Source organism: Podarcis erhardii (assembly GCF_964252035.2).
Source record: "Podarcis erhardii genome assembly, chromosome: 4".
Taxonomy (NCBI): Eukaryota; Metazoa; Chordata; class Lepidosauria; order Squamata; family Lacertidae; genus Podarcis; species Podarcis erhardii.
The window spans coordinates 73,469,837-73,492,663 of NC_138508.1; the positions used below are offsets into that span (position 1 = coordinate 73,469,837).

Sequence of the window (22,827 nt, forward strand, 5' to 3'; positions counted from 1 at the left end):
ATGGAGCCCGGCGGGCGGAGCCTCCTGAGCCGGCCATTTAGCTCACGAGCCGGGCTGGCCCTTCCCTTTTCGGCGGCCTGAGTTGCGACAGCGCCCGTGGCCTCTCGCCTCGCAGCCCCTTTCCCCGCACACTCGCCGCTACCAAGCACCACCACCACCACCAGCGCCATGGCAGACCAGGCCCTCTCCTTCGCCAAGGACTTCCTGGCAGGCGGCGTGGCGGCAGCCATCAGCAAGACGGCCGTGGCGCCCATCGAGCGGGTCAAGCTGCTGCTTCAGGTCCGGCCTCCTCGCGGGGCGCTTTTATTTGTGGGGGGGGGGTCTGAAAGAGGGGGCAGGGCTGGGAAGGAGGCGTTTGGAATGGCGCGGCCCGGACCCCCCACTGCGCTGTTTTATTTTTTTTAAGACGCATTCATGTGTGTATGTTTGTGAGGAACTACTTATGCCCTCGCAAGGCTGCCCGTGACGACGGCTGCGGCAAGGACAAGAGGGGCGCCCGCCCCGTGGGAGTCTGTGGCGCGCGCATGGCTTCCGTTAGGCCGGTTCCGCTGTAGAAAGTTCGTTGGCGGCAGTTTGAATGCGCGCGGCGCTGTTCCCCTCCTCTCCCCCCACCCCCCAACCAACACGCAGATGAAAGGGTTCTCTCCTCATGCGCGCGCGGGGGGGGGGCGCCCGCTTCATTCTCTATGCCCCCCCCCTTTTTGTGTAGCGGTGTACTTAAGATGTAGAGGGCGGGAACGCACTGAGAGGTCGAAGGAAGCTGCCGCCGCCATCTTCTTCTGCGGCGACGTGTCGGTGATTGGTGCGACGGCGGCGTAGGGCGTCCGCGCCGATTGGATGCAGCCGGCCTCCCGCCTCCGCCCTTGCTCTCGTATCGCGAGGCTTCGTCGGGTGACCCCTGCGGAGCGCGCGAGGTCACCGACGCCTGTGCTGCAGTGGGGCCTAAGCCCAAGCCCCTCCCCTCGGGCCGCAGCCGGGCGGATGCGTGACTGAGGCGGGGCGGGCTGTGAGACTCGCTATGCGGGCAGGCAGAGCAGGCCTCGCGCTGCAGAGCGTCACATACCGCGCGAGCTTTTCCAGACTACTTCCGCCATGTACATACAAAGGGCATAACTTTCTCCTTTTAAATGGAGCATCCGGCTGGCACGAAGAAGGGCATGAATTTAATGCTAAACCTCGGCATTGCCCGAAATCCCAGAGAGTCACTGCCCGCCGTTGAAGACAGTTGACCCAGTGGCAGACTTAAATTTTTTTGCTTTCTATTTATTGCATTTATATCCCACTTTCTCTTCTCCCCCCCCCCAAAATGAGCTCAAGGTCGCCTACATGTCTCTCCTCATCCTCATTTAATGTCCAGAAACAACCCTGTGAGGTAGGTTAGGCTGAGAGGCAGTAACTGGCCCCAAGGTCACCCAGTCAACTTTCTAGCAGAGTGAGAAGTTGAAGTCTGATCTTCCAGGTCCTTGTCTGACACTTTAACTGCTACGCCACACTTCCACTGACTTGGTATGAGGTGTGTTCTGCATTTACAGCCTACGCTACAAGTATGGGCAAAAACCATGAAAGGACAAGGTGGAAGAGAATGTTCTTTGGTAGCTTCAGAACCTGTGATGAGCAGTACAATCCCATGCACATTTGTTTTAAAAAGTCGACCCCTCTTTACTCTGAAGTAACTGCATACAGCAGGGATGGAGAACCTGCCGCCTGCCACACGTCCCCATTTGGCCCACAAAGCTGTTTGGGGGCAAGCTATGCCCACCTGCTGTGCATCTGATGTCAGATGTGGGGAAGTTAAAGGTGCGGCTTTGCCAAACAGGGCTTTGTAGGCCCTGCCAGTTAGCAGTGCCTGGAATTCCTCCATTATACAGAGATTCCTAAGCACTCGACAACCAGCTGGTACTCAGAGACACATGGGAACCATTATGATGTTAGATGATTGACAATGGGGTTGAACCACACAAAATTGACCCATGAGTGGGAGAGTAAAGGATCTGGCCTACCAGCCCAAAAAGATTCTCTACCACTGATGTACAGAATGGTAATAAAAGCTGTCAGCTTTATGAATGTTTCTACATGGAAGCAAAAGTACACTAATTCCTTAGTTTAGAAATATAAACATTTCTTTAATAAAAATCCCACAGTTAGCAATGAGGAATGGCTGTAGTTCTATTGGTTTAACTTTAGAAATTAAGTTGCAATAGCTATATCCCTGCTCGTTAGTTTAATTTTTACAGTAAGCTGATATTTTCGCAGTCTACTTGTGACTTTAACAAGACTCATTGGAAGATTAACTAGATAGTGAGCTAATAAGAGCATTTCTAAACTGCCAATTCATAGAAAATATGAGGGGAAATTAAAATCATTAGAGAACAAATAACCAACACTGAATCAAATTAATTCTCTAGAAACACTTGTTTAAACAAATATTTTCAGCGATGACAACATAGCCAGAATTGTAGGTGTCTATCTGATTTCAATAGGAATGGTGTTCCAAAGTACTGATGTCACTATACTAAAGCATACTTTGAATAGAAAGGCAATTTTGTTCCTTTAATGACTTAATTGGATTAAATTATTCTATCCCATTTTCTCTAGCTCCCATTGTGACTTCAGATATTTGAAATGTATACTTCAGACTGAACCTGAAAGAATAAAGCTTATTTGGAACCATACAATTTCTCATTTAGAGTAACTGTGAACATCTTTTTCTTGCAGGTACAACATGCAAGTCAACAGATTGCTGCTGATAAGCAGTACAAAGGAATCATTGATTGTGTTGTCCGCATTCCTAAAGAGCAAGGAATGCTGTCCTTTTGGCGTGGGAATTTTGCCAATGTCATCAGATATTTCCCAACTCAGGCGCTCAATTTTGCCTTCAAGGATAAGTATAAGCAAGTATTCTTAGGTGGAGTAGACAAGCACACACAGTTCTGGAGATATTTTGCTGGTAACCTGGCCTCTGGTGGTGCAGCTGGAGCAACCTCCCTCTGCTTTGTCTATCCTTTGGATTTTGCAAGAACCCGACTGGCTGCTGATGTTGGAAAAGCTGGCGCTGAAAGAGAATTCAAAGGCCTGGGGGACTGCCTAGTCAAAATCTTCAGGTCTGATGGTCTGCGAGGCTTATATCAAGGGTTCAATGTCTCTGTCCAGGGAATAATCATCTATAGAGCTGCCTACTTTGGGATCTATGACACAGCAAAAGGTAAACGTGATGGTCAGGCTGATACTGACAAGCAACATGCCGGGTGTTTCTGAATAGCACCATGTAACTATTGAGATGTGCCTAGTAGCACAAGTAAAACTTGATAGATTCATTTGCTAAACTATCCACATAGAGGCAGGGGGAGGGAGCTAAACCACAGAAAGTGTTAGTTTACAAAGCCACACAGATTATCTAGGGAAGAAAACTCCATGTGAATCAGTTTGACAAAATTAACTAGCTTTAAATAGGCATTAGGCTGTGTGTCACTAATTGGTTCTGTACTCAATGATGGAAACCTCTCTTGGAATGCAGGGAGTGGAACCTTGGGCAGTCACGGTTGAAGAGGGTTATGAAAGAGACTAGGAGGGGAAAGATCAAAGGCCAGGGGTTAAAATGTTACTTATACTAAAGGGAAAGTTGTAAAAGCTAAAGTGGTTACATTAACTGTTCCTATAATTTTAACTGTAACCAAGTATGTAAATTACCCAAGGCTGTTCATTTAGGGCAGAGGACTAGAGCTTAAATTTAACCGCCGTAATCCCAAAGCTCATATTATTTAGATGGATTTTAGTGGTGATTCTGTATTTAGATGTTCTGGATTTTTGCTAATTAAATAAAGTGTTGACACCTGAATGGAGTATCTTTCCAGTATCACATATCTCACTGTCTACCAGATAGATGACAGGGAGGAGCATATTTTAAAAACAAAACAAGACTTTACTAAAAGAACTGAGGTTGCCTGATCAGAGGTGGAGTTTAAAAATAGCAAAACATTAAAATGTAGGTCATAACTAGCAGTCAGTGAATTCCCCTATATGGATTCACTCCCTGAGTAAAAGAGGTTACTGTCCATTTGGACGCAAGCAGACTAGAACTTCAGATTTGACCACACATACTAGCTGCAGTGTTAGTCACAAGGCATTATACACCTTCTCTACTAACTAGATATTGAGAAAAGGCACCATCAGTTGTGTGTTAATGGCTGAATCATAAAACAGAGGTAAACAGAGTTGCCTGTAATATGATCTTCTATATTAACCAGGAAGGCAAAATTCAACAGTTGAGCATTATTTCATGATACACCATAAAGTGCCCCAAAATACGTATTCAAATGTTGTGTAATGGTAAACAGATCCTTTCTTTAGTTTTCAAAATGATGCAGAAGTTCTGTTTTTTCATTATAGGTATGCTCCCAGATCCTAGAAACACTCACATTTTTATAAGCTGGATGATTGCACAATCAGTGACTGCAGTAGCTGGTGTGGTTTCCTATCCATTTGATACAGTGCGACGTCGAATGATGATGCAGTCTGGACGTAAAGCAGGTAAGCAGCACATAAAAATAAGCCAATTTTACATTAAGCACCAGCCTGATAGTCCTGTGCTGCAAGGAATTTCATGCAGATGTTTGCTTGAAATTGAATGCAAACCTAGTGAGCAGGCTAACAGAGGAGAGAGCAGAGTGCTAGATCTCTTCTGCATTTCCAACACTGAAATCACTGGGTTGCTGCAAGAAGGTCAGAACTCTCCATCTTTCTGCCAGTAGTCCTGCCAAGACTTTAACAGGGTAATAAGTAATGTTTATGAGCTATGTGGTTTTTAATTATTTTTGGTGGCAGATGTGAGCACTTTTGTGGTGAGCGGAATGCAATACTATAGTCTCTTGAATTTGCTGTTCTGGGGATTCTCCCAACCCCCTAGAGCTGATTTGGGAGAGGTGCAGGGGGAAGAGAGAGGGGAAAGCTCCCATTGCGCTAATGGAAGTGATTTCTCTGGCTTCCACTAGTGCACTAGGTTAGGTTAATCTGGCACTGTGTCTCAAATTTGTTTCTGTTCTAGTAAGCTTATGCTTCGGACACCATATATATAGACTTCACATTCATTCTACATAAGTAGTTAATATTTAACTCCTGTTAATACTCATTGTAATTTAGTTCTTCTTGGGTCACAGGACAAGACTGTCCTCATATAAGCATTGTAAAATCGGCTTAGTAATAACAACTGGGATCCTTCTTCTACCCTACACCCACCCCCAATAAAAGCAGTATATTATCTAGTTTCAGAGTAATATTTGAAGAACAACTTTCTGTGCGTAAGTTCTAACAATGTGTTAGCTCAGTACTGCTTTTACGTTTCTCTGGACAGAAATTAACATGATAGTCCTGCTGTCCTTGAAACATTTTTTAAAATTTATATACTGCCCTTCATCAAAAGATCTCAGGGTGGTTCACAGAATCAATGCTTCAAATAATAAACTTATTTTTCCTACAGCTGACATCATGTACTCTGGAACAATTGACTGTTGGAAGAAGATTGCAAGAGATGAAGGTGGAAAGGCTTTCTTCAAGGGTGCATGGTCTAATGTTCTTCGAGGCATGGGTGGTGCTTTTGTGCTTGTGTTGTATGATGAGTTCAAGAAAGTCATCTAAAAAAACCCTTACTAGAATTGTAAGTTAAATTGACAGATCATGTAGAATAACTTGCCATTATGGACCATTGATCTTTGAAAAATTCCTGTGTGGAGTCTTATTTATCGGGGCCAGATTGTGTTTAAGTAGGGCTAGAAACTGCCTTCAGTGAACTGATAACACTTTGAGATACCATTATTCCGGCATTGAAACAGACAACTCAGCGTATTGAGTTTGTCTATTTTTGGTGATAATCGTAGTGCTAGCAGTTCTGGGTCCAAGGCAGCTGAACTTCACTGAAGAGCAGCCTGAAGTTTCAAGTCCTATCTTAGAGGACCATAAAATCATGTTTTGAGAAGTATTCATTTAACAAATCATGTTTTTTCCACTTGTACTTAAGCACTATGTACTGTTTGCACAGCTGAACATCTAGCATTTGTGTTCTCAGAATTGAGGCATTCTGTGAAATAATAAACAAAATTAACTCTGATGTATTGAATTTATTGTTATAACTTCATGTTCGGGGTCATGCCTGCTATGCAGTATGGTACTTCTACCAGCTTCAGATAGGGGAGGGAACACAGATGAAAAATTAAATTGGTGCAGCAGGATTTTGTAGAGGAGTGGGCCTAGCTGAGGGGTGGGTAACATTTGAATTTGACTTGGCTTGGCACTGCTAATACCACATTTGATCACTGGACATTAATGATTGAACTTCCACTTTTAAATTAAAAGAGTAAATGAGATCTACTTTCTGAGACTTCCAGAGGTTTGACTATATCTTTATGACAAATGGGCAAAATAGTTTGATTTAGAATCCAAGGAACCTGTTTTGAATATGGTAACACTAGAACCTGCAAAATAATAATAAAAAATGGCTTGGCAATGCTTATGTACATAATTCATTGTACAATAGTATGACAATTGGGCGGCAAAAAAGAAGTGGTGGGAAGCATTGTATAAAACCACATTGAAAAGCAGGTAGGTGGATTTGAAATAATTTGGATTTGTACAGCTGGTGGTTGTACTGATGACATCAGCTGTCAAATTAACAAAGTGAATGAAGCAGCACTTCAGAGCAATATAGTTCATTCATAAATAGATAAGGTATATTCAGTGTTTCCTTTGTGTATACATAGTACAAGAAGAGCATTTTAATAGCCCAAATTTAAGATTCTCTGCTTTGAAAAGATGAGGTCCCTTCCAACTCTACAATTGTATGATTTATCTAATGCATTAGAGAACCCCCTGCAACACAGTAATATTTTGCAGCATGACTAGATCTGATGCAGCTATTCTAGTAATGCTTAGGATTACGCAGTACATTAGAAATGGTTTCTATAAACCTTTATTAACTCCTTTAGCAAGAGGAATTAAGAGCTAAAAATGCTAATGATATTTGTAAAATCTCAGTGTAGGGCACAAGACATCAGTACACTAAAACTTAAAATCACAATACATGAATACAGAAGTATCACAATAATGATCACTTAAAGCTTGGCTGGCAATAAAAACCAGCAAAATGTAAGATGTAGCTAATCAACTGAGTACCTGAACAGGCTTGTCAAAAAGCCTTGTTGGCCAGTAAGGCTCATTTATTGGAGCAGTGGGCATCTTAAGAAAATGTTGAGGTCTTGATTTTGTTGAAGTATGGCAAAGATAGACTACAAACATTACAGTAGCCCCTATCCTTTAGAGTAGAGTTTCCCAAACAGTTAAGTCCCCCAACCCTTCTGAATTTAGTGCACCCAATCTGTAACCCTTTATATTTTAGGGGACAGAATTTTTGTGTAGATAGTTCAGCTGCATGTACCTTGCTGTCATCATTGCCACTTCCTTGTGTAGCAAAATGACACCTGACTTGATTTCTATGTTGGCTGTGTGTTGATCCCTACAGTTGGACACACACAAACACAAGCTTCTCTAGCTGTTACTTGCATAGGAAACCTATCCCTGGCATTGTCTTCCAGTGTGCTTGAGTAGCAGCTTTTGTACTTGTATACATGCATTTGCAGCTGAAACGAAAGGAAGCACCAAAATAATAGCATTTCCCTAATTTATTTGGGGTAGCAGCTGGCTAGTGAAAATCTCATTGTTTTTGCAGTTCACAATTCATTTCTTCAACCACTGTTATTTTTTCATCTGCTGCTGGCATCAGGTCCACCCATGTTTTCTACAAAAAGGGAAAAGAAAAATCCCCTTAAGGTTAATTCCTAAGGCTCGTGACCACTTCAGTTTCACTTCTTTATTACAGCTCATAACAAAGTTCTACTAGCATAGTCGGTATTGAAGAATACTGTTGTGTGTTGAGCTTTCCACAGTTCCTCCAACATTTAGAAAATGACAAATGGAAGCTGCAGCAAACTTTTTTTGCAATGCAGCTTTTCCTCTGTAATATATTTTCAGTTCAGCCCTGTTTCTAATTTCCACAGAGTGGCTAGGGAAACCCAGCCAGATGGGCACGGTAGAATTATGGTTTCAATATCTCCAATTAAGTTAAAACTTACTTGAAAGTCCCATTTCTTTTAGATGAAATTAAGCAACTACCCTTGGCACTAAAATGTCAGTAAAATTAATATTTTCTTACACAGGCCTTCCACTGATGGAGCTAGTTAGGTGAATCCTACCCATTATAACTAAAACCCTTACATTTTTTGTTTTTATAACCACACAGATAGGTTTGGGAAAGTGGTTACAGTGTTTGGAGACTTTCATCATTCATACACGATGCCTCAGGGTTCCGTCCTCTCTCCCATGCTTTTTAATATCTATATGAAGCTGCTGGGAGAGATCATCAGGGGGTTTGGGCTGGGTGTTCATCAGTATGCAGATGACACCCAGCTCTACCTCTCCTTTAAATCAGAACCAGTGAAGGCAGTGAAGGTCCTGTGTGAGTGCCTGGAGGCGGTTAGAGGATGGATGGCGGCTAACAGATTGAGGTTGAATCCTGACAAGACAGAAGTACTGTTTTGGGGGGACGGGGCGGGCGGGTGTGGGGGATTCCCTGGTCCTGAATGGGGTAACTGTGCCCCTGAAGGACCAGGTGCGCAGCCTGGGAGTCATTTTGGCTTCACAGCTGTCCATGGAGGCGCAGGTTAATTCTGTGTCCAGGGCTGCTGTCTACCAGCTCCACCTGATATGCAGTCTAAGACCCTACCTGCCTGCAGACTGTCTCGCCAGAGTGGTGCATGCTCTAGTTATCTCCCGCTTGGACTACTGCAATGCACTCTACGTGGGGCTACCTTTGAAGGTGACCCGGAAACTGCAATTAATCCAGAATGCGGCAGCTAGACTGGTGACTAGGAGTGGCTGCCGGGACCACATAACACCGGTCCTGAGAGATCTGCATTGGCTCCCAGTATGTTTCTGAGCACAATTCAAAGTGTTGGTGCTGACCTTTAAAGCCCTAAATGGTCCTGTATACCTGAAGGAGCGTCTCCACCCCCGTCGTTCAGCCCGGACACTGAGATCCAGCCCCGAGGGCCTTCTGGCGGTTCTCTCATTGCGAGAAGTGAGGTTACAGGGAACCAGACAGAGGGCCTTCTCAGTAGTGGCGCCCACCCTGTAGAACACCCTTCAGATGTGAAGGAAATAAGCAGCTATCCTATCTTCAAAAGACATCTGAAGGCAGCCCTGTCAAATGCTGTAATGTTTTTAACACTTGATTGGGAGCCGCCCAGAGTGGCTGGGGAAACTCAGCCAGATGGGTGGGGTATAAATAATAAATTACTAGAGTAGATAAAATTCTAGCACACAAACATCTCTAGGAATGGGGGAAAACTGCTAGATCAGCAATTTCATGGCACCTTCCATGTGGCAGTAAACAATCACATAGCATTACTTTGTGAATTACAGCTATTCATCTTTAAATTGTTTTAAAAACTGGCAGAACACTGCATTCAAGGCATTCTAGAACTCACCACATTCTCATATTGCCAAAGAACATCTTTTGGTTGTGGAACTGGAAAAGTTAGGCATCTCCATATGTGGAATCTGTAGGAAGAAAAATGTGGGGCTTTGACCAGGGTCTCAAATCCTGTTCTCCCTAATCCATATTCTCTTGCCTGCAGATGGAGAGCTTCATGCATAGAAGGGGAGCACTCGCCCAAACAGCATGCACAGATAGGACATAGATTGAATTATGCACTATATGTACTGCATTGTCTTAAATCTTTAACAGATCCTTCTATTCAACATTTTGAGTAGAATATTAATACATTAGATTTTCATTTAGTATTTTCATATCTTCTAGAAATGTTGAATGTTTCAGATCTTTTGGTTAAAATCCTAACAAAGAATACTCAGGCTTGTCAAATCTCAGAACAATGGTAATTAAAAATGCTAGCTGTATTCTAGATGCAGGTAAAAATGGCAGGTCATTGTGTTTTACCTTTTCCAGATCAAAATGAGGAGCAAGATTGTTATGACGGTCCCAAGTACTACAAGTATTAATAATTCTGTGGGAAATGGATTGGGGTCAGTACCTGAAAAGACAGGAAGGCATTAGTGCTAAGTATCATAAACACAGGCGCAGCATCAGCTTGTGATGTGGTTGGGCCAGGCACCAACAATGCTGGCATGATTTTAATTTATTTAAAACTCTTAAGGTCCCAGTGCTGAAAGGGAAAGTGTCAAGCCAGGAGGCTAAAGCCTTTGAACCTGCCTCCAAATATAATGTTCCTCTAAGGGCATTGCATTGTGGCCCAGATGCATTGCAAGGAAAGAAGATAGTGACAGCTACAGCTGCCTATCTCAGCACTTAAAAGGTAAGCAAAAAATTACGCTATGTCAATAGTGACACCTCCCCCCAACAGCACTCTTCGTTTCCCTCTTCCAACCAAGTTATTGGGGATCAGGGCAGTTAATTGTTAAAGTTCTGGTCCTTAAAAGCGCACCAGACCTGGTAACAACCACAGCCTCTCTTGCCACTTGGCTCTGTCCACATTGCTTGCTGGGATGGGGGCTTCCTGGGTAGTGTTTTTTGGGAAGAACCAGGATGGTGTTTTGCAAATCTGGCATCAGTCTTATATAAGCACACACGTACGGCAGTCCATCAACTGATCTGTCTCACCAGAGTAAGGTTACCAGACGTCCCCGTTTCCCGAGGTCAGTCCCTGGATTTACAAATCAGTCCCCATACAAAATCCACTGAAGTTGAAAAGTGTCCCCAGATTCATTGTAAAAAATCTGGCAACCTTACACCAGAGTGGTACATGCTCTGGTTATCTCCCGCTTGGACTACTGCAATGCGCTCTACATAGGGCTACCTTTGAAGGTGACTTGGAAACCAACTAATCCAGAATGCAGCAGCCAGACTGGTGACTGGGAGTAGCCGCCGAGACCATATAACACCGGTCCTGAAAGACCTACATTGGCTCCCAGTATGTTTCCGGGCACAATTCAAAGTGTAGGTGCTGACCTTTAAACACTAAATGGCTTCAGCCCAGTATACCTGAAGGAGTGTCTCCACCCCCATCATTCAGCCCAGACACGATCCAGCTCTGAGGGTATTCTGGCAGTTCGCTCACTGTGAGGTCATAGGGAACCAGGCAGAGGGCCTTCTTGGTAGTGGCGCCCGCCCTGTTGAATTCCCTCCCATCAGATGTCAAGGAAATAAACATCTATCTGACTTTCAGAAGACACCTGAAGGTAGCCATTTTAGGGAAGTTTTTAGTGTTTGGTGTTTTATCGTGTTTTTAATATTCTGTTGGGAGCTGCTCAGAGTGACTGGGGAAACCCAGCCAGATGGGCAGGGTGTGTATATATATATATATATATATATATATATATATATATATATATATGCAGGTTTTGGTGTCCTCGGGTGTCTTCCCGTGTAAAAGTTGGGGTGTCTAGGCGACGTTTCGACGAGGTCTCACTCGTCATCTTCAGGCTGGTGCTTTCGGCTTCTTGTTACTGGAACAGAGCAGGATCTCAGTGTTTGAGTTCCTATAAATACTGTAGAGGGGGTGTGGTGTATAGCCTCCAATGTTCTGGGCAGAGAGGAAGTTCCCAGGCTAGTGTGCCTTTTCTTCTTTTGTTCCTTAATTACTTGAGAGATATCTTGAGTGATTTCTTGAGTGATATCCTGAGTACCACTTAGGTGGGTCATTAGGTGTGGATTAGTTGTTAAAGTCTTTGTGTCTTGACCTCTTGAACTTTGTGAAGAGTTTTCCTGAGAAGATGGCTGTACTGTACTTAGTTGTGCTCTGGCTTGGCTTCGTGTATAGGGGCGAGCTGTGGTTTTGTGGCTTGTGTCAGCCAGATCTGTGTAGGGATTGCAGGGGGGTGCAGGGATGTGTAGGGATTGCAGGGGATTGCAGGGGGGTGCAGGGATGTGTAGGGATTGCAGGGATGTGTAGGGATTGCAGGGGGGTGTGTATATATATATACACACACACACATACCCTGTATGTATGTAATACACACACACACACACACACATATATATACACACATATATATACATGTGTATATATATATATCCATATACATACATATATATATAAATTATTTATATAAATAAATAAGTAAGTAAGTAAGTAAGTAAGTACGTTTTTGTTAAAGTTCCATCTCTAAGCAACAGGGGGACTGACACTAATATCATTTTTGATGTCTGTAAGGCTCAACTGCCAGAAACAATCCGTAAGTCCTAGAAGCTGGAAGTCTTGGAAGTATGGGCTGTTTTCTTTCAAAAAAATATTTTAATCTACAAATTTATATAGTTCTGCATGCTGAGGGAGTCCTCTGAATAGATATATATATAAACATTTTTGGATGGCTTTGTTTCTCAGGCTGATCAAGGCACACAAGCACCTGAGTTAACCATTAGAGAGAATAATAGAGAAAGGGCCAATGGAAAAATATATAAATAAATCTGTAATCTTACCAAACACAATTGGTTTACTCCACTCACTCCACTGTGTCCCAATGGGACAATACTGTCCAGCTGCACGGAGCCTCAATGAGTATTTCCCACGTACCGTGTAATTATGGTGGGTTTGTCCTGTTGTTAACTAAAAGTAGAACATTAATCTGCTTTATGTCTTTGTAGGTGAAATAGCATGCCAATTCATAGTCATCAACTTATTATTTCATAAACTTACACACCATTTGATTGTAAAAGGAAACAAACCTCAAACAGTTAAGAAAGATAAAACAAGAACATCAAGAAAAAATTACAGGCATGTTTTAAAACATACTGAAACAGATGAAATGAGACGCTTAGTATTAGGATTGTGTGTTTGAGCCCTACATTCGGGTAAAGATTCCTGCACTTCAGTGGGTTGGACTAGATGACTCTTGTTGTCCCTCCCACCTCTACAAGTCTGTAATTCTGGGACACCTGCTTCATCTCAATAGGCAGGGAGTTCCAAAGTATAAGGAATAGATAAGATTAAAGTAAGCAAATTTAGAGACCTGGAATTAAAATCCTAAAGGTTAATAATGAAAGGTTAAAGTGAAGCTTTCAATAGACTTTGATTTCATGACAATGGGTATACTTGGAAACACGGCTATAGAGAAAGGGGACCAGTTTACTTTCAAAGCGCCGGCAACTAAATCTTTACATTATTGTCTTAGGGTAATTTAAATGTCATAACCCCAGTAATATTGCTTTGAATTTTGTTTGGTTGCTTGTCTCTAGCATTTTTTTTTTAAAAAAATCCTGCTATGGCTGTATGCTAATGCAATAAAGGTTTGATTGATTGATTGATTGATTGATTGATTGATTGACTTTCAAAGCTATGATATTAGCGAGAAAGGCAATGATAGCTTTAGGTTGGAAAGATAGAGAAAAATGGACAGTAGAGGCATGGAATAGTTATTTGTTTGAACTTATTCAGTCAGACATTATCACAGTAATGTCAGAGGAAACAACGTGGAAGGTCAAGTCCACCACGGTAAGGAACAGATGGAACTCCTGTCTTCAGTGGATAGAAACTACTGGAACAAAAGACATTCGGTGGAAACTAAAGATGCTATGCCCATGGCTGAGGATAATTGCTTGAACCCTTCCAATGGATATGGGGGGGGGAGGGAGGGAAAGAAGGAGATAATATAATGTATGTAAAAATCTTGATTTATTTTTTTTAAGTATAAGTGCTACGACACTAAATGATTAAGTTCTTACAAATGCAGAAGGGGTATTATGTGGCACCTGTAGCAGCCACATCTTTGGTGTATGTTTATTATATTTTGTATTTAGTTGTACCGTATGTGTTTAATTACCCCTAGCTCCTCCCCACATTATAAAACCTAGTTTGTCAACTTTATATCTTCGGCCCCTCCAGACTAGGGTGTTGTTGTTTTTCCAGGCGTATTCAGCAACATGTCATTCATGCAACTATAGTGTATTGGTGCTGGATTTATGCTGGGCCATCCACATTAATTTTTCTGCAATGCTTGTGCAGAGAGTGCTACCATAGTGGAGCAGCAGGACAAAAAAAGCAGGACACACACAAAAAAAACTGGGACAAAAAAATTAACGAGAATATTAGTGTTATAAAAAGTTACAGGATTGCAGAAAGAAGTTATGGGGCATGCACTGGCTGAAAATGAAGCAGTATGCCTGCCCTGAAACATTTGAAGGTAAAACAGTATTCAACGTAGAATTGTGTGTAACTGCTTGATCTTATCATGAGCACAAATAATAGTGAACAAACAATGAATCCTGGTCAGGGAATGGAATCCAGGAAGAGGGCTATGCAGATGGGATAGAGTCCCTCTCTCCCCACCAAATTAAAAGGCATTGCTGTTTGAATTCACAGCTTGAGGGAGCCAAAATTCTCTTCCCAGACAACTGAGGAGCAGGTTTTGTCCCCTTCCTTGTAGTAGATTCCTTTCCTTTCCTTTCCTTTCCTTTCCTTTCCTTTCCTTTCCTTTCCTTTCCTTTTATACTGTTTTTATTTATTTTAAGAAGATAAATTTTGAGAAAACAATGGTTACAACAGTAAACAACAAGTAACCTGTCCTGATAAAACTACAGACTTTTATCATGCCATATATTAAAGTTTCACTTGATTACTCTAAAAAACCACACCACATTTTCCCATGAGTGCTGGGTGTATTCCTGCCACAGTCAATTTATGTATAAATAAATTGAACAGTTTATGTATAAATAAACATTTGCCATGTTATAAAAGGAACATGGATTGTGTTTGCCCTTTGCTGCTCTCACCTGGCACGTTAGTTTCTCATCCAATGCTATTGACCATACTTTGTTATACCAAGAATCACTGTTCAGCCCATTACTGGTTTTCCAACATCTGGCTATCTCCATACGAGCAACAGTCAGTAGAAAGGCTAAGAGGTCATCTTTAGGATAATCATGAACAGACGGGATCCTAAGCCCAAGTAGTGCTAGTGCAGGGGGCATTTCAGTTGTTTTGCTGTATATCAAGCTTATTTCTTCGAAGACGGCAATCCTTTGTTTTCTAATACACAAGTAAAGTGCTACAGTTGTGGTGTGAGCTAAACCTGCCCTGCATTCATAGCCCTAAACAGTCTTGCCTCTGCAGGCAGAAATTTCAGAGGTGGCCATGATATGTTTCTGTGCTTTCATCACAGACAGTCACAGCATAACTGCTTGCCTATTGAACTTCTGTCATGCAGTAAAGACTTTATTTCAGCAGGTGTTTAAAGTATTTTTTCCTGATTTTATTTTCTTGCATTTTAAACCTTATTGGGCACTGCTTAGAGACTAAGGAGTTAAGCGGTATATAAACAGTTGAAATAAATACAGAAAATGAAAAGATTATAGGCACTTGTTGACTTCCCCATTCATTAGAATGGGGAAGTCGCCTTAGGCTTTGGAAATGGAAGGTAATCAGCTCTGAAGCATAATATCACATTGAATATCTGAAGCAATGAAGCAGGTTCCAAGCCAAATATTTATTTTACTTTGTGTTGTCCATCTTTTGAGGATTCTGGATATTTTTTTTGCTGTATTTTCCCTTTTCGACCAAATCTGGACACCTAGATAGAACATCCAGTCAGATGGGTGGGGTAGAAGCAATAAAAAAATTAATTAATTAATTAATTAATTAATTAATTTCAGAATGCTGTGGACAAAGAATACTAGGCTACTTTCTTAATATTTATAGCCCAGCTTTCTTCCAAGGTAGCATACACATGATTCTCCCATTCTTAAATTCAGTTCACATGCCTCATGTTTATATAAGATAGCAATACTTACTGTTGAAATTTGGCCTCTGATTTCATCCTTAGAGATAAAAAAGTAAGGTTTTTAGTTGGTTTTCATTGTACTTTTTCAAAGTATGCTAGATTTCACAAATTTGGCTGTATACCTTCATTAGTAAGGAAGGCAAAAGTTGTCAAGAGTAACTGATAATATCGGAGGACAGAGGGCTGGCTTCCTTGTGGGTGGACTATTAACTTCCCCCATAATCTTTTCTTTTTTTCATTGTGCAACACACATACACAATTATAAACATACATATTAAAAGAAGACGAATGCATTATAGAAGCTCACGTTTTTCCATACATTAATAGATGTGAAACTTTACAAAATGGTATTTGGCTTCCCACAAGTGCTGACCATAAAGCACCAGGCAAACATTTTGCATTCCTATAGACCAAGGGTGGGAAAACTGTGATCCTCCAGATGTAGGGGGATCCTGTCATCTATTGGCCTATGCAAACTGGGGCTATGAGGAGGGCTACAAATAGGCCTCCTCTGTTAAAGTGCAAGGATTTGGCAGACCAGCTTGTGATGTATATAGGAACTCAGCAAATAAATGTATCGCCACAATCCAGTCATTATTTTAAATATGTAGGATAGACCTGGTATTTGTGTACCAGCATGCATACCTAAATTGAGCCATACGATATGAAGCTAGGAAGGGCGAGATTTCAGAAACCAGTGTTGTTGCAGGATGCTTCTGCACATGGGTACATTGATGCACCCACATGTATGGGTTGATGGTATATGCCGGTCAATGTAGCTCACACATTGGAACCTTGACATCACCATGAAAAACGGATGGGGACTTTCTAGGCTAGATTGCAGACATAAGCTTTTCCTAATAGGGAGGCTCAACAAATGAACTGAAAAGCGAGGCTGCAATGCATAATATGTTGGGAGGTTATCCCACAAGAAAAGTATCGCTCTATTTTATCTGAGGATTTTCTTTACTCATGAAAGAACTATACACAACTCCATCTCTACCAACCAAAAACCTATCTAAGAATGACCATTCACCCCGGTAGATAGGGAATATCAGTCAAACTAAATTCCGTGTACATTTGAAATCTGACAAATTTTCAAAATGTGAAATGTTTCTTTCACCACGAATTTCTACATCAGATATCCGCATGTGACTAGCAAAGGTAACAAAAAGCTATTCAACAAGCAAAACCACAATTAACCTCTTACCCTTATTTCGTACTTAAAGCAGTAGTCTGCGTTATCTTTAAAGGCACAGGGAGGGGGTTTCCATTGTACTTTGCACCCCCACGGCTGTTCATGACAATTCCAAGTGATATCTTCTGGTGGAGTAAGTTTTTCTGTAATGAAAGAGCCAGTATTTTACTTGACAGGTGGAGAGCTGTGAAATTTCCAGGGCATTGGAGTGGTGAACTTCCCTGCTTCCAGTTCCTAAGCATTTCAGATTGTGGGTAGGTGTCACTCAGCTTCTAGCCAGGAATTTTGTGGTGAGAGGTCTTGAAGGGGTACAGGGTGTGTGAATGCAGGCAGACAAATACATCTCTGAGGTTTCTTTAATTTTACAAGCATTTTAAAACAAAGGACTAGAGAAGGGGTGAGGGATTTCTGACTCCACAGCCAGCCTAGCCTGTGATCAGGGGTGAAGAGATTTAGAGTCTAATAATATTGGAGGTCCACAACTTCCCCATCCCTGATTTATAAGGTATCTCAAGATATCTAATTTTTTGCACTATGAGTAAACAAACAAACAAACAAACAAACCCCACTCTCTTTCTCTTACCATGATCGAAAGGCCAGAATTGCTGATCCAAAGGCTGAACCAGTGATTCTTCGCTTGATCCATTCACTCTGAGGGTAATATGATTCTCAGGAACTGTTATATTAGGAAAATGGCACCCAACATGTTTTCCAAGTTTATTATTTTTGTACTGGGGGCATTCTGTCTCTTCTCCATCGTTTTCGCTGCATGCCAAAACATTTTGTTAAAAACCCAACCAGGAGCAGCATACTCTAACCATTCCCTTCCCCACCCCCATTTAACAAATGAAAATGAATTACTGATATATCAAGTATAGAAAATACTGGACGTCTTTAGGAACATTCCTGCCAGTATCCCAAGTGCAATTCATTGAGGTAACACGAACTGTGTAAATAACACAGGATAAATTTTCAGCTGATGTCCCATTTCGTCCTGGGGAGAAAAAATAGGAATGGTCAGTGTTTGTGTGTGCGTGTGTGTGTGTGTAGCTCTGAGGCTGCATACCTGCATGGATTAATGTGCTCATCCTATATGTGTTTTATGAGATCAAACTATGCAAAGTGCTTCCTTTTTTTAATGTCAAGTGGCTTTTCACCACAGTTTCCACCACCAATGTTTACCCCTAGTGGGGATGTGATTCTCTATTGCTTACCTGCTGTCAGAGACTGGGTTGAGGAGTACAACTCTGATGACGAATGGCGGGAACCTACCCCTCCCCCTGCTCACGGCCAGGATCCTGAAACTCCACAGGAGCAGTGGAGTAGTGTTGATTTGGAACAATGATTTGCTGAGAGGCACAGTTCAGAAGACAATAGTTGGGCAGAACTAGGAGGTGAACAGCAAGAAGAATGGGAAGAGAGTGAACTAGATGACTCTCTCTCATTGGAAGTTGTGCAGGCTCTGAGATTAGATAAGGTGACTGCGCAAAAGGCTCAAAGGTTGAGAGATCAGGTGGCTAGGAGGCGAGAGGACGGATGTGACTAGAGGGAAGTGGACAGAACCTTAATTGGGATCACCTGCACTCTGAGAATGATCGCTTGCTCTTTTGCTCCGTACATTAAAAATTTCTGTTACTGGTAAGAGAATACTTTCTCTTTGTACTGCTTAACTACAGCCAAGAGGGGAGGAAGCAGAGTCCCTGAAGTCTGACACCTGCTCATTTCAGCTTCCGTTGAGCCTGTTCATGTAGCTGCTTGTTCATGGTAGTTTCATTCCTGTTTGCTGCAGTTTCTGGGAACTTCATGATTTGTTTTATATCTCATAGTTGTTTTTGTATCATCTTCAGTGGACACAAACGCTCCCTACTGTAATATGTTATTTGTTTACGGTACCTAACTAATCTTCTTCAAGTATCCATCTGTCCTGAGGTGTATCGTGTGCCTACATATGTGTATTATATGTGTGTGTGAGAGAGAGAGAGAGATAAATCTTCAAGAAAACATGCTTTTTTCATCTCTCCTCACTTTCCCTCTTACACCCACATAAGAACCAACCCTACCCCAGAACTAAAATGCCTCATTCACCCACACATTAATGAACTACTTTGGTAATAAATACATTTCCTTCCATTCTGACTTTGCCTGCTCTCCACTGTCACTCAACTGAGCTTCCGCAATTCTAACCTTCCGCAATTCTAACCATATCTATGCTAAAGTAAGCCCCACACAGTTCAATAGAAATGTATACTTACCCTGATTATTCGCAAAAGTAATAAAGAAAACAGAGCAGAACACTGTGAGGCAACTCATGTGAGCAAATCCTATATTGGGCACCATACTGATTTTTCGTTTTTTATATAAATGCACAGAAATAAATCCTAAAATGAAAAAAAGGGTTTGTTTTATTTCATTGTTCTGCCACAATTTCATTGGAGTGGTATTCTTTGAAGTTACTCCATTAGGAGAATGGAACATTCCCTCCCTCTCATCTCCCTTTATGTCCACCCTGTGCCCTCCCTAAATCTGCTCCAGAGGATTTGAGGGAAACCCAGGAAAGGTTTGAGGGTAACCAGGCAGAGAAGAGTGAGGGGAAATGGAAATCCTTTTGCTAATGGAACAATTTCTTTGGTTGCCAGCCTCTGTTTTTTCTAGCTTATATGAGGGGACATGTAATACTGGAGCTTTGTTGTTTTTTTAAAAAAGTTTCTGTTTCTGTTCTCATTTGTATTTATTCAGTTCTACATATGGCATGCCTACATTGTTTTCAGAGAACACGCCTTTGAAATACTCCTGACTAACTTGTAGTCTTCCAGTTGTTGTTGAACTACAACTTGTATCACCCTCAGTCAGCATCCCATTTTCACCCAATATATTGAACTTAATGACAAAGTTTTTCTTTTTTTCAAAAAAACACACCAACACCCAACAAAATCACTGCAGGGCATTCAGTATTATGTTAGCATTACCCTCTTCTATAAATCTGTTTTATCAAACACTGACACCTAACAACCAGATGATATAGACATATTCCCCAGTTAAAAATTAAAAATGTATTGATAATTCTCTCTCTTTCTATATCTCTCTGCTTGAAAAATACACAAAGCTTAGGTTTTTGTTTGCAAAAAGTTGCATGGAAAACCCTGCTAAAATTTCAAAACAAACCCCCGTAGAATTCTTAAATTTGACATTTTAATATTGTCTGGTCAACAAGGGAAAAAAGCCCGGGTGTACAGATGGGGGAAAATAAAAAAATGGGGAGTGGGGAATGGCAGGTTTCCACCACTCTCCACCCCGCATGTAAGGTTGCAATCATGTATGTAAAGTAAGTATAAGTTGCAGGTCCACTGTATATAGAAATATAGGTTGGTTACCTGTATTTTTCCAGCTTTTTGTTTGTCAGTTCTTCTCTGTCTCTAATCTTGATAGCAATCCAGTCCCTTTTTCTTCCAGGTATGAAAGTTCCCTACTTGTCCATCTGTTGATCTTTCACCATCAAGTACTGGAACAATGGGTTATGTTTTGGGGAGTAAAAAAAGAATGCCCAATCTGTTAAGCAGTTGTTTTTTAATACAGTTGGCACACAATAATATTTTTGGTCTAGTTCTTTTAGACATCAGTCGCAGACATGTTTGTTTTCACTAAGAATCCTTCCATTGGTCTAAAATACTGGTTTTCTTTCCTAACCCGCAAACCTTTCTAAGTCATAATAAGATTCCTGCTTCTTGGTAGCATTCTTTTCTCTTGGATACCCAAACCACCCTCTTTCCAGTTTTTTTGAGAATACCAAAGGGTTTCTCAAGACCTAGAGGTGATGACTGTCACGATGTTGAAAGGATTGGGATAGTAGATATATTCCATTATTCCTGCTGTGCCTTCCCCCACCCCCCCAATAAAAAATGGGTGATGTATTTGTGAAAAGTTATGAATGTCTGCTGGGTGGGGAGTTGTGCTTACCGTCTCTTCTTACAGGCTCAATAAGATTGTAGTGAAGAGAAGCTGTGGCAGTGCAGAGAGAAAGCAAGGATATATATGTTGCTTTCATAAGGAGTGTTGCATCATGAACTTCCTTCTTTCACTTCCAATTTACAGTAAGTGAATAAGAAAGAACAAAGTAGTGGGATGCTTTCTCTTACTCCTGAAGGCCTTTCTGGTGACTTCCTTATATTCTTGATACTGCCTGAAGAAGAATTCACCATGGGCACTTCCGGGTTAGCGCGAACGGCTAATGGCGGATTCCCTCCGAGCTCCGGAGGGAATCGGCTCTGCTGAGGACGGGTCTTGCCGTGCCGGCGACACGGGGACCCTCAGAAACCGCAGGCGCGGAAGCCTGCGGACTTGGTGACTCGGTGGGCACCTTAAGCGCCCTCCCCGACCCACGAAGAGCCTTTTTAAAGGCTGCGGAGAGGGTACGGAGAGTGGCGTGGTGCTGAGAGTAGACCGCTACCTCAGTAGAGCGAAGCCGCAAGCCATGGCCGGAGAGCGCTGACTTTCTTCCCAAAATTTGGACTGGATAACAAAGGACCCGTGAGTAGTGGAATTTGGACTTTAAAAATTTTATCCTGTGAATTCGGCACGATCGGGGGATGTGTTAAAGGGAAGTCCGCACCCCCTCTACTTATAGACGTTTCAAAGCAAGGAACGGAGAATTAAGGCGGAATGAATACTGTTTTGAGGATTTAAAAGTTTCTCACAAATTTGATAGAACAAGATTTTTGTGCTGGAGAGAAAGGGAATTTGGAACTTTGTGTGTATCCCCCCCAAAAAACCCGGGAGTGTCCTATTTGGGTCCCGGAGGAAGAAGTGAAAGGAGTTTGACAGCTGTCAAAGAAGCTGTCAAACGGGCGGACAAAGTAAAGAATTTTGCTATTTAACAACTCTTGGAATTAAAGCTGATACATTTGGACTGAGGCGATTGGAAACAAAGTATTGATAATAACAAAGTAACAGATTATTGGAAAAGGACTATTAAATAACTGAAAGCCCCCTAGGGGGAATTAGTGACATTACAATGGCTGCAGAGGGAAAATTACTGGCGGAGATAGAAAAAATGTTTTTTCTCGTGGGAATCCTGCAGGAGCAGAGTATGGCTCTGAGTAAAGTTTTTATGACCTTGAATCCTGAAACAAACAACTCTGCTGAATGCACAAAGGAGATGTACGATAAAAATTCTGCAGCTGAGCAGGAAGAGATGCCTTTGGAATTGACAGAGAAAAAAGAAGGAGTTCAGACACTACAAGTGGAAAATATCAACCAGAAATCTGCAGCGTTAGAGTATGAGCAAGAAGACCTCTGGATTACAGACCTGCGAAAGATGAGAAAGAAGAAGAGAGAAGCCCCTGGAGTACTTGGAATATTAAAACTAGAAAGAACAAAGCAATATGATTGGGACTTTTCTCTTGAGTATGGAAAACTAGATGGTCTTTCGCAGCAAACACTCTTCAACATTCTGAATGAAAGAAAATATGATCTGACTCTGACTGAACTCCTTCGGGGTCTTAAGACCATCAAAGAGGACTACCAATATAGCTGGCAGAGAGGGACTGACAGAGAATCAGACGCCTCGGACGTGAGGAATCCGGGCTAGAAATATTTTTTGTTTGTTTTCTGGACATTTGTCTAGGAAGGGACAGAAACCGGGGCAGGGGGGGGAGAGAATAGAATTATAAAATGTTATGTTTTGTTTTACTTGGTTAATGTGACCTATAATTAATATAATAAAGGGAAAATTTGTGAAGGGGAAGTTAGATCGACCTTAAAAAAAAAAAGAAATTAATGATTATAAGAGAATTGGATAGTTGAATATAGATAAACAAAAGATTTTAATTTTTAAAAGC

The 22,827-nt window shown here is 41.7% G+C and overlaps 3 protein-coding genes across 5 annotated transcripts in view; 2 read left to right on the forward strand and 1 right to left on the reverse strand.

Annotated features, from left to right (window-relative positions):
* The first annotated feature begins 51 nt into the window (after positions 1 to 51).
* SLC25A6 (solute carrier family 25 member 6) lies at positions 52 to 6,100 on the forward strand. The gene is made up of 4 exons (XM_081858770.1): positions 52 to 279; positions 2,716 to 3,202; positions 4,387 to 4,527; positions 5,474 to 6,100. The coding sequence occupies exons 1-4, from the start codon at positions 169 to 171 to the stop codon at positions 5,629 to 5,631; spliced, it is 897 nt and encodes a 298-aa protein (XP_081714896.1). The 5' UTR covers positions 52 to 168; the 3' UTR covers positions 5,632 to 6,100.
* A 1,552-nt stretch (positions 6,101 to 7,652) lies between these two features.
* LOC309340157 (interleukin-5 receptor subunit alpha-like) lies at positions 7,653 to 21,079 on the reverse strand. Of its 2 annotated transcripts, XM_081858753.1 has the most exons (11): positions 20,948 to 21,079; positions 20,365 to 20,492; positions 19,246 to 19,371; positions 17,855 to 17,987; positions 17,577 to 17,758; positions 17,006 to 17,136; positions 15,806 to 15,832; positions 12,500 to 12,626; positions 10,001 to 10,094; positions 9,531 to 9,603; positions 7,653 to 7,783 (listed from the first exon to the last, which is right to left on the reverse strand). In XM_081858753.1, the coding sequence occupies exons 3-11, from the start codon at positions 19,328 to 19,330 to the stop codon at positions 7,700 to 7,702; spliced, it is 936 nt and encodes a 311-aa protein (XP_081714879.1). In that variant the 5' UTR covers positions 19,331 to 19,371; positions 20,365 to 20,492; positions 20,948 to 21,079; the 3' UTR covers positions 7,653 to 7,699. The 2 variants fall into 2 exon arrangements, with proteins under 2 accessions (XP_081714879.1, XP_081714878.1); XM_081858752.1 differs by lacking the exons at positions 20,365 to 20,492; positions 20,948 to 21,079 and having other exon boundaries at positions 19,246 to 20,349.
* CRLF2 (cytokine receptor like factor 2) overlaps positions 17,994 to 22,827 on the forward strand; it is a 51,465-nt gene continuing 46,631 nt past the window's right edge. For both annotated transcript variants that reach the window (XM_081858757.1, XM_081858758.1), the window contains exon 1: positions 17,994 to 18,631. The gene's annotated coding sequence lies outside the window, so the exon portion shown is untranslated. The remainder of the gene's footprint in view (positions 18,632 to 22,827) is intronic.

What these genes read in the sequence shown, in the direction of transcription:
- SLC25A6 (XM_081858770.1), top strand. Translation starts at nt 169, where the DNA reads ATGGCAGACCAGGCCCTCTCCTTCGCCAAGGACTTCCTGGCAGGCGGC. An exon ending in GGGTCAAGCTGCTGCTTCAG is followed by an intron (nt 280 to 2,715) that starts GTCCGGCCTCCT and finishes TTTTTCTTGCAG; the next exon opens with GTACAACATGCAAGTCAACA. An exon ending in GCAGTCTGGACGTAAAGCAG is followed by an intron (nt 4,528 to 5,473) that starts GTAAGCAGCACA and finishes TTTTTCCTACAG; the next exon opens with CTGACATCATGTACTCTGGA.
- LOC309340157 (XM_081858752.1), bottom strand. Translation starts at nt 19,468, where the DNA reads ATGTTCCATTCTCCTAATGGAGTAACTTCAAAGAATACCACTCCAATG. An exon ending in GCTTTAAGTACGAAATAAGG is followed by an intron (nt 15,833 to 17,005) that starts GTAAGAGGTTAA and finishes TTTATCTCTAAG; the next exon opens with GATGAAATCAGAGGCCAAAT. An exon ending in TTTGGCAATATGAGAATGTG is followed by an intron (nt 7,784 to 9,530) that starts GTGAGTTCTAGA and finishes CCCTTTTTGTAG; the next exon opens with AAAACATGGGTGGACCTGAT.